The sequence below is a fragment of the Leptonotus elevatus genome, chromosome 21 (assembly GCF_054856555.1).
Source record: "Leptonotus elevatus isolate MCC_2025b chromosome 21, RoL_Lele_1.0, whole genome shotgun sequence".
Lineage (NCBI taxonomy): Eukaryota > Metazoa > Chordata > Actinopteri > Syngnathiformes > Syngnathidae > Leptonotus > Leptonotus elevatus.
In genome coordinates, this window is record NC_141259.1 from 1,336,359 (window position 1) to 1,353,026 (window position 16,668).

The 16,668-nt window shown below is 39.4% G+C and overlaps 2 protein-coding genes and 1 pseudogene across 2 annotated transcripts in view; 1 reads left to right on the forward strand and 2 right to left on the reverse strand.

Moving 5' to 3' along the window:
• Nucleotides 1-16,668, reverse strand: part of LOC147155517 (uncharacterized) — a 132,126-nt gene that overhangs the window by 92,942 nt on the left and 22,516 nt on the right. Inside the window, exons 3-4 of the mRNA XM_086066627.1 lie at nucleotides 11,195-11,686; nucleotides 10,709-11,131 (exon numbers count right to left, since the gene is read on the reverse strand). Of these exons, the coding sequence (XP_085922753.1) occupies nucleotides 10,709-11,131; nucleotides 11,195-11,686 (915 nt within the window). The remainder of the gene's footprint in view (nucleotides 1-10,708; nucleotides 11,132-11,194; nucleotides 11,687-16,668) is intronic.
• On the reverse strand, nucleotides 5,693-9,638 carry LOC147155522 (uncharacterized; annotated as a pseudogene).
• LOC147155523 (uncharacterized) overlaps nucleotides 12,654-16,668 on the forward strand; it is a 9,751-nt gene continuing 5,736 nt past the window's right edge. Inside the window, exons 1-5 of the mRNA XM_086065546.1 lie at nucleotides 12,654-13,636; nucleotides 14,199-14,339; nucleotides 14,431-14,593; nucleotides 14,984-15,044; nucleotides 16,114-16,179. Coding sequence (XP_085921672.1) covers nucleotides 14,559-14,593; nucleotides 14,984-15,044; nucleotides 16,114-16,179 — 162 coding nt within the window. The 5' untranslated portion in view covers nucleotides 12,654-13,636; nucleotides 14,199-14,339; nucleotides 14,431-14,558. The remainder of the gene's footprint in view (nucleotides 13,637-14,198; nucleotides 14,340-14,430; nucleotides 14,594-14,983; nucleotides 15,045-16,113; nucleotides 16,180-16,668) is intronic.

Consider the following 16,668-nt stretch of genomic DNA (forward strand, 5'->3'; position numbering starts at 1 on the left):
GCCCTGCCTATATGCGCCGTGCAGGTTAGCTAGCAGGTTAATAGATGCTAATACAAACCCCGCATCATGGCGAAACGAACAGGCAGCGACACATCCACTCACCAAGCCACAGTAAAAAAGAAATGCAGTTCTTTTAAGATGGAATGGTTGTCGGAGTATGTGCAAATTGAAGAAAAAGCGGTGAAATTGGGTGAGATTTTTTCTTTTTCAAGTGAGAAAGGTCTACTCTGCAAAACATGCAGCGATGCCAAAGTAGCAAGTGAGTTTTCAGAGGGAAAAATGTGGATTGAATGGAAGCTGGACTATCTCAAGCGTCACGTTCAGTATAAAAGTCATTTAAAAGCTGTCGAAACTGTACGAAGACTCAAGATGGGACAGGGGATTGGTACATTATTGCGGGAGAGCGCAAAAGACCGAGAGAAAAGGAACGAAAACAAAATCCAGAAATCGTCTTGAAGTGACACATTTGGACCAGCTGATGCGCATAAAGTCTGCAAGAAGCAGACGAAGCCATCAACCTGGACAAAGTGTACAACCATTGGAGAAGTGAGAAGGACAGACGTGAAAAATAAGGTAAAATTTAAGTCAGATTTGTGCATATTCTAGTGACGGTTATTAAGATTTTGTCTTTATGGATATTAATCATTAAATGTTGTTACTATTAGATCATTTATGGGTAGTAGAAATGCCAAGAAAAACTGTGTAATTAGATATTTTACAGACAAAGTGTTACAGGAATTTGCACTGCATCACAAGCTACAGCACAAGTCATTGTGCAAAATGTGAATGTTTTAATGTGAGCAAAATGTTATGTCTAAAAAGGTGTATATGTCTCATATCTTCCAGAACAGGACCCTCAGCCAGGCCAAAGCAGGACTCTTCCCATGGCCAAAGCAGGACTCTCACATACTGTATAACATTTACACATCCCATTTTTCAGATTTTTGTCTTTTTTTTAAGTGGACCAAATTACTTATTTAAAAATAAAGCGTGCATATCTGATGTTGCTCACAGTAGTCCTCAGTTTGCTCAAGGAGCTTGTGTGTATGCCCAGATACATGAAAAATTAGAGGGAACATTGGTTACTGCCCATCTTGTACTGGGTAGAGATACACGTGCTTCTGCTTGGGTAGTTATTTAACAGCAATGGTCAACTCATGATTTATTTCGTTTTTAAATACAAATTAAAGAGTTAGAATGCTTTTAAAAATAACTTGTATGACAAATCCAAACATCTGGGCATTTCTTATATGTCTGCAATGCAATGCTTCGTTTCCACGGCGTATTGTATTGCTTTTGCCCGTGCCTAGCATACAAACCAGGCATATTGTTATCGTAGTCAAGCAACATTTTACCACATTTTCAAATCAAAATAATCCATCCAAAATCCAATGCTTTTCAATGAGTGTAGTGTGACTTTTCACCAAGAAAAAAATTAGCATTTGAGGAAAGCAGGAAATTGGATTTATTCCACTTGGGCAATTTATCCAAATCAGACATCTTGGTTGTTTACATTTGTCTTTACATTTGTCTACCACTTTGAGGGCGGAACAGGGACACTCTGAGTGGGATTAAGCCGACTTCGAACCCTCCTTGAATGCAGCATAAGACCGCCATTTTGGTTTGTGACGCAAACTCGGATTTGTCAATTGCCCAAGAATCTTTTCTCTCCCTAGTATTTTAGAGACAGAAATTGGTCATCTTTGACTCAACATAATGGCAAAAAGAAAATCTGTTGTCTATTTCATAATAATGTTGTAACCGTTTCATATGTGCCATATTTGTACGGACATTAGCTGCAAAAAGGTCTGGTCTATTCCAATTGGGTATTTGCTTACTAATAAGGTGAAGGGAGTGTTAAAATATTACACGTTAGGTATATAACAAAAAAAATTGTTAAAATGGGAAAAGTGTTTTCAGTTTTTTTAGAATGTCGTTTTCATTATTAAATTAATTGCCATTACCGTCATCCACCCCCAATGTTGTACATGAGCATACTAATGTTTAAATTTTGTTCATTATAGCTATCGTGTTCTGTACTGTGATTGAATAAAGATTGTTTTAATGAGCTGCCACCCTATGTTATAAGGATAGACTGATTATCGGTAGGGCCGATTCGGCATTTTGACAAATATCTGCATGGGCCTTTTTACGAATCTGAAGGCCGATAAAAGCTGGTATCTCACTAAGCGGTGAATGCTTGCGAACGTACTGAATTTAGGGTTTTCATCAGGATGATGAGATAAGATGTTCACAGAGTTTTTACTCGTCGCAAAGACATTTCGAACATATTCAGACAATTTTTCACTGTCTGCAAAGCTTTTACAAACCCTGACGAAATACCCAAATTAGCTACATTCGCATTTCGCATGCGTTTGTCGCTCAAGTGAGCTACAGGGAACTTTTCATTAATGGATTTATTTAAATGTTCACTTAATAAAAATAATGCTGACACTGGGAACTTCAACTCTACACTTTTTCTATGATTTTTTTAATAATAAATAATAAAATTTGGGGAGCTATTTACTTGCTTAATTTTTTAATTTAGCTTAACACATGCTGATGATCCAGGAATCTCCCTGCAATGTTTGTTATAATTTTTAAACAAAGCTGTAAATTTTTTATATATTTTTTAAATTAAAAGAAAATGGGTTTTTTTTAAATATATTTTCTCTCTTACTGCAAATGAATATCGGCTTGAAATATCGGTTATCGGTCTCCTTGACTACTAATAATAATCGACAATGGTATCTGCCTTGAAAAAACCATATCGGTCTATCACTATTATGTTACCATTTACATTGGAAAATCTTATTTTATACTTTTAATTTCCATCATAAAAAATGTTTCAAACAAATCATGTAGCTGAGAGGTTTTTGCCCATCCTTACTTGCTAAACAACTCCAGCTCAGGGAAATTAGCGGGAGAGTGTAAATGGCAGTTTTCAGTTGGACAACACTATGGAGTGGACAAAGACAAGTTCCAATGTAACCACTGGTACGATGTAACCATTCTTTTTAACGGCTTTCACATTATAAATTATACTGTTCTGACACATACTGGCACACAAATTAGAACATTACGCCTAATCGCAGAGGGCAGACACTCAAAAGTAAGACATGGTCAATCGTTTATTGCAAAACCCTTGCCCTGCCCCTTTTCATCCAATCACAAATCACAGGCAATGCCTCAAAGATGCATATATCTGCAGGGGTTGCTACACTGGTTAAAAAGTTACTTAGTTTCCAAGGCCACCTTGGAGTGATCTCAAGCGGCTGAGCTTGAAGTACACGGGGAGCAGTTCGGGAATCGCAGCTGTGTTTCCGGAGGAGACGGGGTTTTTAAGCAGGTTCCCCCCTAGTGGCAGATGACAATCTTAGCTGCTTGGCCAGGGCTGCCCAATTGGCACCTTTTGTAAGGCATAGAAAGAATGTGACGAAGAAGCCATTGACCTCTGAGACGTTGTTACTAAGTGCGTGGACGTGGCTTATAACCATAGCCGTTTCTTGCTATAGGCCAGGGGTAGGCAAGTTCGGGCCTAGAGAGCCGCAGTCCTGCATGTTTTTGATGTCTCCCTCCTCAAACACAGCTGAGAGGCTCCTGCAGAACGTAATTATGAGCTGATGATTTGAAACACCTGGGTTGGAGGCAGGAGACACCAAAAACATGCAGGACCGCGGCTCTCTAGGACTGAACTTGCCTATCCCTGCTATAGGCCAAGTAGTCGGCTACCTAGGGCACCCGAGCCACCAGGGGGCCCCCAAGCTTTATGTTAAGTCTTACCTGAGGACAGAGATGGGAAGTACACTACTTGTACTTCCCATGTACTTGAATATTTTTCATTCTGGTGACTTTTTACTTTTACTTAATATTTTTTCAAATGCAAATATCTGTACTTTTTACTTCTTATATTTTGAAAAAAGGGTAGTTACTTTTGGGGTGTGTGACAACACAAAGTAACACACGCATGTTTGTCAATATGGGAGGTAAATGAGCTCCCTAACGTCGGCAGTTTTAAAGCGTCTCACAGGGAATGGATCAGGAAGTGGTGATCGTGTTCACTGGAAGACTTGATAAAAATTTTAAAAGCGTGTGAGCTGTCAGTCATCCCGACTGCTAGAGTTTTATCATCTGGGAGCTAGTAGCATAGCAACGGGCTAAAGTAAGTAAATGTTTGACTATCACGTCACCCACTCTTCTGCTAAACTTGTCACCGGGAATAATAATAATAATAATAAACTTTTCTGTTGGGGTTGACACACGTATCCTCGGCTTTGTAAAAAAAAAAAAAAAGTGTTCCAAATTCCAAAACCATGCAAACGCACCAGACTACAGAATATATCGAATGCTGAAAGCTAGTTGGGCATTCTGCTGTTTGCTCGCATCCATTCACAAAACATAGAAAACCTGCTTCTGTTGAGGCTGAATAAATTTTTGGGGTAGTTTTTATTTTTGAATATGGTCCCAATCCCGTCATTGGTGGTTATGAAAAATATAATGGCAGCAATATTATTATAATTAAGAGTATTTTTGTGATGTATTGTGATTGGCGAACAGCTAAAAAACAACAACAAAAACCCCTCGAAGTGAACACATCTGAATTGCGCATTTCTTCAGCGCCGCTGTATTGACGTCATCGGCAAACGCAAAGCCGGTTCAATCTACAGTATTTTATTTCTTCAATCTTAAAGTATCGTGCTTTTATAGTCTTAGGTTTATTTACGTTCTTATAATTTCAGTCCATACATTTTGTTATTTAAATGACAACTTTAATATTTTCTTTCCAATGTTTTTATGTCAACCGGATCTTTTTTCATATAACTTTATTGAACAATTGTAACTATCATTTCCAGCCAATCCTGTAGCGTGATGTCATCAGTAGGCGACCCCGATACAATCTGGCAGCCCGATCACATCTGGTACCGACACCGGGGTTGAGAACCACTGGTCTAACTTTTGACATCTGTTTCCTCTTACCATGTTGATTTGGTGATTTTGACTAAATTGAGTGGGAACATCTAGCCTCTTCATGTCTACAGAATCATACAGTAGAGCGAATGTAAGTGGAGATTAACGACCGGGTAAATTACCTATTGAAAGAAGCCCTCCTGCAGCTGCAAGATCAGGAAGTCCTCAACATGGATGACAACATTACCAGATACTGTACATCAAACCTTACTGCTGAGCTATGCAAGATTGGCAAAACAAGAGCTGTACTTGCATGGAATGCACACAGAATCCCAGGAGAGTTTCATAAAAACATGTACCACAAAAATTCACTTCTTTCTTGTCTTTCTTTCCAAGATGACAGTGAATCCAAACAAAAGCTGATATTTAGTGACCTATGCTGCTTTATAGGCCAAGGAAACACCCAATCGTTTGGTAGCAGTAGGATGTAAACAAAAGATAGGAGAAGAGTTTTTGCCACATGCATCCCAAGCAGCAGCTATGTATTGCTAGAAAACGATCTATGTTTTCTGCGTGTTCGTAAAATTGTTTTCAGAATCAGAGTTGAGATCATGTGAACAGTTTTTCCTTCGAAGGTTTTATTATCAGAAATTTCAAAGACACAGCCGAGCTCACTCAATCAGTGATTTCCCTCGGTGTGTGTGTTTACAGCGGACCCACAGCATTCTTATACAATATTGAAAAAGTAGTACAAGCCTCCTACAGGATACAGCTCCCTCCTCCCTTAATCCCCCAGTCCTGTGAATAATGGAAGGGAGACAGGAGAAAGCAGATAAGACTTTGACAGCATCATATTTTAGTTCAACCCCAGAAGGGAGACAGGAGAAAGCAAATCAGACTTTGACAGCATCATATTTTAGTTCAACCCCAGATCTGTCCTTTAGACCTTAGACCTGATGACCTGATGAGCAGAAACTCTGACAGCACTTAAACATACACATCCTCAGATAAAACACAGGGAACCTCCCAACACACTCCTTTTCCCAGATAAGAGGAAGGAAGAATCTTCACTCATCAGGCTTTACTGAGTGAACACAGTTATGACTAAATCGAAACAGTTATAATTAAATTGAAACAGAAGATTGTCTTCAATCCCTATTTTGGACTCGAAAGAGTCCAACAACAGAGAAAAAACATTTCAGAGAAAAATTCCAGCGGGATCTTCGTCCTATTCGTCGGACGTCGCAACAGTGGGCTCCTTTGGGGGAGCGATAGACTCAACCATCATATAAGAAGACTTATTTCGTATGTCCTGTTTTTCAATAGCAGTGGTAATAATTATTTGGCAAAGGGAACGAATACATGGAATACAGCAACACCCGCATGTGGTTAACAAAGCAGCAAATACAGCGATAGATATCAAAATCGAGGAAACTAAAGTTTTATAGCGCCCAAACACATCCATCCACTTATCCCATACAGAAGTATCCACACCTGAATGTTCTTTCATTTTCTTATTGAGTGTACGCAGCCCTTCAATTGCAATAGTCAAACTTCCATCGGGTGCAGTGTTGTTAGGAATGAAGGTGCAACACTGATCTCCAAACATTGAGCAGACTCCGCCCTTTTCTGCCAGCAACATATCTAGTGCAATTCGGTTTTGGAATGCCATCAAAGATGCGGCAGCCAACTGGCCGTGTACAGCCTCAAAACCACTTTGAGTCCAATTTCCTAGCCTTTGTACATTATAATGTACATAATTAATTCTGTCTACGTTTTTGTTAATGGTGCACCACCAGCAAATTATAGATTCGAATCCTGAGAGTACTTGATCAACTAATTTGTACTCATCTGGCACACCTCTTGGTACTCCAATTGCATCAATGTAGGTGGGGACATTCTGCTCTTGCCAAGAAGACCGTTTGGTTTTCTGAAAAGAAGGAGGACATTTTGGTTCCCAATTATCAATCATTTGTAGAAGGTTATCAACAGAGGTGGGGTAGATTTGTACTGGCAGTAGGAGGGTGATGAGAGCACAATATCCTCTTGTATTCAAAGGCAACTTATCAAATATTCTGTTATCACCACACCACCACCATATGTCGCCTCTAGATTGAGGTTGGAACCTTTGTCCCACGTCTATTGCCGAAATGCAGTGAGTGATGTGATTTAGTTATCCCAATTGTTCTCCTGTTTCTGACATTTTTATACATGAGAAATTACCATCCGCAACTTTGTTTGAAAATATTGGTTTGGTTGTCTGCCAATTTACGAGGGGATACACCTTATCCCATTTAGAGCAATTGACATTGGGGACAGTTTTATTCATAAGTTCCATTACACAGTGATCCTCTATTTTAGCAGGGATTACTCGCAATAGAGGTCGTGGTCCTACGCATACCACACAGTTTTCGCTAGAGGCACGAGCTGCTTCGCTAGCCAACAGTAGCCAATTGTTACTGCTGCCGGACAACCCTGTCGTAACACGGAACCACTCAACTACACCATCAAGCGGTATGCTTCACCCGGGTCACCATCATGTAGTTAGTCATTTTTGGTTGTTCTAAATTACTCATAGTCTTATTGACACAAACTGAAATGGGAAAATAGGGGTCAGCTCCGGAGAACCATGCCCATAGTAATAATCCCCAACAGGAGGTGTTATATAGAGTTGCATTAGGCGGCCGTATATTTCCATTCGAGTTGACCTCCCAGTTTACGCAGTGTTACCCTTTTGCTACAGAAAATAGCCTCCTCACTAGCTCCCGGTGGCCAGTAACGTCCATAACGTTACAGAAAGGAAACAATGCAAAACAGTAACCTGCTTCTCTTTTATGGAAACTGCTTGCCAAAGGTTGAGCAGCACTGTATTTCTTTACGACTTGAGCAGTTCATCCCTGGCAAATTAGAATTTTTATGCGTACATTATATCGTTTCATGGCCACAAATGAGCATTTTGTGGTATGTCATATGCAGCGCTGCTTTTAGAGTCTCAAACATATGTGGATAATATTAATTTATAATTATGTCAAGCCATTTTAGAGGTAGCAGTGCAGTCAATTACAATTTTTCTCCATAGGTTTGGCACATTTCTTGAAACTGAGATGACATTTTCAAAATACCATAGACAAATCCCAAAACCACCTTACAATTGTGCTAACTGAATGACATTTCTCATCGCTTTCATCAAATTGCCAATGTCTTACTTAGTACATGTCTCAATTGCCTCAGTGGATCTTTACAAATGGTTGTGTACATTTAGCCTACAGTTAGCACAATGTTCCCACATTTAGCACATGATTTTCCAAATGAATAGATCTTGCTGATCGAACTGGATTACCGGTAGTTGTTTTTCAGTCTAATGGCTGTCCTCTCCAAAACATGTCAGGAGGATTTCAGTGTGTTAAGTCATAATATGCAAAATCATCTGTTCAATTGTCAATTTTAATCAGCATATCACAGGGTATCAGTGTAGAGGATGGTTGAGACATTTACGCCGTTTTGTTTGTTGCTGCATTGCATGGGAAAATATCGGCTGCGACGTGGATGAAAACCTTTGGCCTAACAGAGATCAGCGTATGGATGGCGAGAGAATGAGAGGGAAGGTGACGATCGTGACTGCAATGTAGAGTAAATTTTACTATTTTGAGTGGGACCAAATAGACTCAGTTTTAGAGTAATAATTATACTTGGAAGAGAGTAAAATAAAAATTGGAGAAAAAAAAGTCACTGAAGGGTTGAGGAACCTTCGGGTTGGGAGACAGCCACAAGTACCACCTGAGCTACGCCACTTCTACTGTTTGCTAAGCTCCAAGATGTTTTTGGTCTCATAGTAATGAAAAGTCCAGCTGACACGAGCGATATACTAGCACACAGGAGGGGCTCTGTGGCTCAGGGAGTCGATCGGATGGATCTCTTCATTTACGCTGTGCGCTAGATATAATTATAGTTTTTAGAACTTGGTTTACTTTCTTTTGTTGCACTCTAATGTGTAAGTAACTTTATGTGAATAAAAAACGTTGCATTTTCCTTGACTGTGTGGAGTATGTCAAACCGCTCATGTAAAATCCTTTTTCCCCTCTCTGTTTTATATATAATTGTATTTTGTTAGCGGCACCTCTGCTGTTGTGACAAAACATCTAATGATTTTGACTTGCAGTGCAATTATGTCCTATTTGAGTCCTATGGCACATGCTTTACATTATTTATTTATTTCAACCCAATAAGACCCACATAATGTCACAAAGGAAGTCAGAAAACATTTGGGGTTAATAATTAATTTAATAATTATATAACATTTCTGTTACATTGGGCATAATTGAATAACATACTTTCCCACCTTTGCATCAAAAGTCAGTTTCTTACTGTCCATCTAATCAATCATGAACATCGTATGGACACCATTAAACATTGTACAAAATGCATGCATTGCTTTAAGTATTTTAGCATCCGTGCTAACTCCAAACATTTGTACACACAGGAGGCTTTTAGAAGGTACGTAGAAGACAAGAAAATAAAAGATCCATCCATTTTCCACCGCTCGGATCACATAGGCAGCAGATTTAGCAGGGAAGCCCATAATTCATCTCCCTGGCCACTTTTAGCGTTTTTCCACTGGAGCCCATCACCGCACTGCTCGGCTCGCTGGCGGGTTATCTCAGCTCAACCCACACACGCACTGCGTTTTCACCTGCAATGTGCATCTGGGACACTGGGCAGAAGTAACGCATAACTGGCTGCGACACAATAGTCGAGCGCGGGAAACAATACATAACCAAAACACGGAAGCCATGGAGGACGACGCTGCCCGGTGTCGGTTGCTCGTTTTGTTTTTTTGTGGTGCTTCAGATGTTGCGCTTCTTCAGAACTCGCAATGCAAGGAGGATCGCCGCCGCGAAGAAAAGGATGATGTTTTATCATCGGAAAGTCCTCGAGGATATACGCGCTGATAGCAGTGGGAGCGAAGAAGAAGACGAACACTTGTCGAAAAGGAAACGGCTGAGATAAGTTGTTTTTTCCCCCGCCTCACCGATGTCCATTAATGATGGCATCACAGGACCGACCGCCCAATCAACTGCCGTGTTGTTCTACGTCATGTCCTGGGCTCGCTCTGGTCCAACGTAGGCGTGAGCACCGTGAGTAGCTCTGCATAGCCCACTTCCGACACGGTCAGTTGTAATGGAAACGCTCGCCAACACCGTGCTGACTTGGCACGGTGCGGTGCTTGGCTGCAGTAGAAATACGCTATTTGTAAAGCTCCTCCGGGGGGGACCCCAAAGACTTCCCAGGCTAGCTAAGAGAAATCTGTCTAGTGTGTCCTGGGTCATCCCTGAGGCTTCATGCTAGTGCGAAGTACCCGGAACCCCTTACAGGCAGGCGTCCAGGCGGGATCCCAACCAGATGTCCGAGTTGCCTTATCAACATGGAGGAGCAGCAACTCAACTGAGTCCCTCACGGATGACTGAGCTTCTCACTCTATCACCCCAACACCACCCACATCATCTGCTAAACACAGAGATGCAATACTGAAGCCACCAAACCGGACCTTGTCAAGGCCTCGGCTGTGCCTAAGAATTCTGTCAATAAAAGGTTAACAACAGAATGAGTGGCAAAGGGCAACAAACAGTTTGCGACGTCCAGCGCTCACTAGAAATGAACCTGACCTTCTACGGGCAATATAAACCAAACGCTGGCATTAGTTGTACAGGGACCAAAAAGACTGAGCGGGCAAAAGCCTCAGCAGAGTGGATTATTTTGTGTCTTTCTATAGTTTCCTGATAAGAGAATTTTTGGCCACAACCTGAGCAGGTAAAACGTTTCTCACCAGTGTGGGTTCTTGTGTGTCTTTCTAAGGATTTCTTACGAGAGAATGTTTGGCCACAAACTGAGCAGGTGAAAGGTTTTTCCCCAGTGTGGATTCTTGTGTGGAGTTTTAAGGTTGTGTTATGAGAGAATCTTTGGCCACAAAATGAGCAGGTGAAAGGTTTCTCCCCAGTGTGGGTTCTCATATGGCTTGTCAATTGCGCCTTCAGATCGAATCTTCGGTCACAAAATGAACAGGCAAAAGGTTTCTCCTTACCAGTGTGGGTTCTTATGTGTATGTTTAAACCTCGCTTCTGAGAGAAACTTTGGCCACAAACTGAGCAGGAAAAAGGTTTCTCCCCAGTGTGGGTTCTTGTGTGAGTTTTTAAATCATGCTTCCGCTTGAATCTTTTGCCACAAACTGAGCAGGGGAAAGGTTTCTCACAAGTATGTATACAAGTGTGGTGATTCAAATTTGTCTTACAACTAAATGTTTTCCCACAATGAGAACATTTGGAGGTTTTGTTCTCAATGTGACCCGTCATATCAGCTCCAGACTCATCATCATCATCATCATTATTGTGAGGCGTGTGTGGCAGCATGTTTTTACTATTTGATAGTGGAGCTAAGAGGCCTTCTGCTTGTGATCCTCCCCAGTGGTCTCCACCACCTTCTGTTGACATGTGTTGACAAGAGCTGCTGCTGGGAGGCTCCGCCCCTCTGCTTGTCTCCCTTTGACCTTCATCTTCACTCTTCAATGGGACTCCAGTTGATGGCTTAAAGATCTTCTCCTCCACCTCCTTTTCTTTGATGTAGGGAGGATCTTGTCCCTCTACTTTCATACAAAAGTGCTCTGGCTCCTCTTTTTTAATATAAAGAGATAGCTGCTCCTCTTCCTCTTTAAAGTGGGCGATTGCTGGATCCTCCTCTTCCTCTTTCACGTGTGGGTGCTCAGGACGAACATCTTGACTGGTGTCTGCAAAACACAAGAATACAAACACACTTGGTTTTGTGATTTATAATTAGAATGAAGGTTATTAGCAGAGACTGATAAGTTAAGATTACTAGTTACTATTTAGCATTAGCAAATTCACTGACTGATGGATCGGAGTGTGTGTGTGTGTGTGTGTGTGTATGTGTGTGTGTGTGTGTGTGTGTGTGTGTGTGTGTGTGTGTGTGTGTGTGTGTGTGGGTGTGTGTTTGCCTTTGTGTATTATGAGGACATGTCACCTGAATACACGCAACACTGCGAGGACATTTTGAATTATGAGGACACAGCCCATGTCCTCATAATTCATTCAATGCAGAAGTGCTTCTAGGGCTGTAGAAGGCTTAAATCCAAAGTTTTAGCCAATGTCCTTGTAAACCATAATTACATGAATTTGTGTATTTTTGTGTATTTGATGACGCCCCCTGTAGGAAGGTCCTCGTAATGCACCACTTCATGAATTATTCACACCAGTGTATATTTCACAGCATTTGATTGGCTGACCGTCACCTGTCCCCACAATTACGCACATGTCCCCATAATTCAGTTTTTTCTCAAAATGCTGTGTATTGTGAATGTTTGTCTGTAGACGCAGAGCCTTTTTTTTTTTTGCAGCCACCAATTCCTAAGTAGATAAATTAAATAATGAAATACACTATGACATTTAATTATATATTTCAGCATTTAATTCTTGCAGTGGTTGTTTATTTGAAAATATACAATGGTTAACAGCTGTTTATCACATCACTTTGAACAGCTGGAGGCAGAGACAGAGAAACTGTCAGTGCCGTATATTGATTCATCATTTAACATCCCACCCTGCCTTTACAATGTAACATCTTTCTGTACACCAGTGGCCAAATGTTTTGAGAATGACATTGATTTTCTAAAAATCTCCAGTGCTGACTTATTATTATTGTTTTTTTATGATGGCAATTTGCGTGTACTCCAGAATGTTATAGTGATTAGATGAATTGCAAAGTCCCTATTTGCCATGAAAATTAAAGTAATTTCCTTTAGTGACCTTACAAACTTTAAGTGAAGAAGGCTTCAGGGCACCCAAGAAAATCCAGCAAATGCCAGGACTATCTCCCAAAGTTGATTCAGCTGCGGGATAAGGACATCACCACCAGTGTAGAGCTTGCTCAGGAATGGCAGTAAGCAGGTATGAGTGCATCTACACCCATGGTGAGGGAGTAAGACTTTTGGAGGATGGCCTGGTGTGACCAGTGAAAAGGGGATTCCATAAATACAGACCAAAATAAGAAAAAAAGAGTTGAAGTTATTTTCTCTGATTAACCCCCTTTCCAAATGTTTGGGGCATCCGGAAAAATGCTTGTCTGGAGAAGAAAAGGTGAGCGCTACCATCAGTCCTGCTTCATGCCAAAAGGAAAGCGTCATGTGACCATTCATTTGCAGGGTTGCTTCTCAGCCAAGTAATTGGGCTCGCTCACAATTTTGCCAAAAAACACATGCATCCATTACTAAAGTATAGTACTAAAACATCCTCGGACAGCAACTGTATGACAGCAGCAAGGTTATTTTATTTACTAAAGCAAAAAAACATTTTCGTTAATGAAAAAAAAAACCTTTTTAAAAAACTGAAACTGAAATCACATTTTATGATTACAAAATGATCTATAATTCTAGCAATAATATCCTTTGTTTTCGTCTGTGGTAATTCATTTAATATATGAGCCTTTGGGGTTCATTTTAAATGTGATCTATTTTTTTTTATTGACACTGTAAATCATAGAACAATAGCCACTCTTATCAACAAAGTTCATAATCCAACGACTGAACCAATTTGTTGATTTGAACGGGATTTATTATATTGCCCTGAGTACGGAAGTGACGTCATCTAGCAGCCCCGATAGAGAACCGCCCCCGGCTCTATTTACTTCACGAGATGTGATGGCGTGTAGCTGTGCTAATGAGGTAGGTTTGAAGCTCGAATTTTTCCTGTTGTTGTTGGTCGCTTGTGTACATTGCTCCCTCTTTCGCGAAAATGATTTATAATGCAAGTCCAGTGTAAGTGCAGCTAAGCTTACGTTAGCATACCTAACCATCTGTTGATTATGATGGATGCAGCTAATTATTTAGAATTGCTACGCTTCTGTTAGCGACGGTTAGCATAGCAGAGCTAACCGTCTGCTAATTGCAATTTTTAAGAGGAAAGCAATAACAGGCTGGTTTTTGATGTGAAAATATACAATGGCTTAGTATTACCAGTACAGTATAAATGAAGTATTGGTAAATTGCTGCATTTGTGTTTACTTAAATTTGTTCTTTCAATAGAAATATTTCAGTAAAGTTTGTTAGTGTTCATTACATTTAATTTATGCAAATATTTAGCAGAGCTGTGCTATCCACTGTATTTTATTTTCGTTGGCACATTTACTGCACACTGCACAGGCTATTATGGTACACTGAAAGTCAACTTCAAGACATCTGCACCAAGTTACCTATCAAACTGATTGAAACTCATTTTTTTCTATAGCTTTAGATCATTATCTTCAGTGAGACATGTCAGTCATGAGGCCACAGAGGGCAAAAGTTAAACCCAAAGAGGTAGCATACTTTTCATCCTTAGCTAAAGACAAGGATGGCTTCACCATAAAATATATTAATTAATTCAAAGGTGAGTATTGGTAAAATATTCTTTAGTATGGGCCTAGTTTTCATTATTGTTATAATGAAATATTTCTGTTGTATCCTTTTTTCTTTGTAAGGTCGAGGAGTGTTCAGTTCCTGCTCCTTTCAGAAGAGAGACTTTCCTACTGAATATCGAGGAGAAGTTCTAAGCAAACAGGAACGTGAAAACAGGCTGAGAGTGTATCATGATGCCCGGAAGGTTTTCATGTTTGAATTTCGCTACAATGGAAAAACACTATGGTATGTTTATATGGTGTGTTGTCACACTTAATTTTGTTTTTTTGGGGGGATATCGTGCAAGGTTTGACAAAACATAAAAGATTAATTAAAACTCAAAAGCAAAAGTACATTCTTTTCTCAATATAATTTTTTTATTTTTTTATTTCATTTTTTACAATATTGTGACTTGTTTTTTTATTTTACTTTTACAGTTATCGTGAGTATCGCTAACCTCACAATATCATGTTAATTATCATATCGTGATTTCTTATGACATTTGGATACTGTGTCATACATGTGACATACTAGAATTACTGGTCGCACATTCATGATTACATGAAATTATATTATAGCAGTCTAGTCTTAGTAAGAATTTAATTGTATTGGTATTTTTCTATTCATCTGCCCCAGGTTTCCACTGAAGCACAACCTGATGAAGACACAGCTATCAGACTGCGCCAAAGTTGACCAGGTGACTAGATTTCTTTTTGAATGTTGTTGAAATCAGCTTTCCGAAGCAAGACATTAGTGGAGGGTGGAGATACTAGGGCTGCACAATATGTGGAAAATATCTTGCCGCACGAATGACTCATGCAATATGTGTATTGCAAAGACGTGCAACAAATGAATATTGGATTAATTGTATACTTTAGTCTGAGGCTAAGCGATATGGCCAAAAAATAAAATAAAAAGTATTTTAAACCAACCATCCAGCATTCTGCCACCACTTGTGCAAAATTACAACTCACAATAACATCTGGATGTAACAGAACATAACAACAGCTTTTAATAATCCAGAAGACAAAATACATTTCACGATTTAGCAAATTTTCAACGATTCAATTTAAATTTAATTTATTCAATTAATTAGATTTATTGCCAGGCCCTACTTGAGTCTGAATTTGACCAATCAGAGACAACATTAATTGCGCATCGCCATACAAGAGAATTGTATCGAGGAGCATTACTAACAAAAAATAACTTATTTGGATAAGACTAGATCACAATGAGCATGATTATTTTTCTGCACGTACGTGTATTTCTTTAATTAGATTATATAGATATATATATTAGGTCCATGTTCAATGTCAAAATAATCTCCATCACTGTATAAAACACCCATGTCGCATGTTTTGTCAATACTGTGCAGACCTCACAGGTGCATAGTCCTCACAATGTCGTAGTTGTGAATAACTGACACTCTGAGGACAGTGTATTTACACACTGCGAATGTAAAATAAGTTTTCAGGGGTTTGGAGTTACACATACAGTCCTCATAATTCATACTCTGGTATGGACACTCTGAGGACTGTGTATTTTCTATTGATTGTTTCATTGTGAAAAATAGACGTCACCAATTTACACAAACCACTAGTGCTGACGGATTATTTATTTTTGAAATGGCAAATAAAATGTGTTTGCATTCACAATACTTTAACCTATTCATTGTTCTTTATGTACTGTAACTGTGTAAATGCACAGGTACAGTCGTGTTACTAAGAATTTAATTTTATATGTATTTTTCTCTTCATGTGTACCAGGTTTCAAATGAAGCACAACCTGAAGACATAGCTAAAGATGTAGCTGTCACAGACCAAGTTGACCAGGTGACTAGATTTGTTTTTGAATGTTGATGTTGAAATACATTTTTCAGAAGCAAGACGTAGCACAATATATAAAAAAATATTTTGTCGCACGAATGGCTCATGCATATACTGTATTTATGTATACAGTATATGTGTATTGCAAAGACATGCAACAAATGAATATTGGATTGTATACTTTAGTCTGACTTTGACCAATCAGAGACTACCTTAATTGCGCATCGCCATACAAGAGAACCGTATTGAGGGGCATTACTAACAAAAAATAACTTATTTGTATAAGACTAGATCACAATAAGCATGCTTATTTTTCCGCATTAACGTGTATTTCTTTCTTTGGATTATAAAGATTTCTCTTTCTCTATCTTTATCTCTATATCTATCTATCTATATCTATATATCTGTCTCTCTATGTCTCTCTCTCTCTATATACAGTATATATATATCTATACATCTATATCTGTATGCATGTGTGTGTGTGTGTATATATAT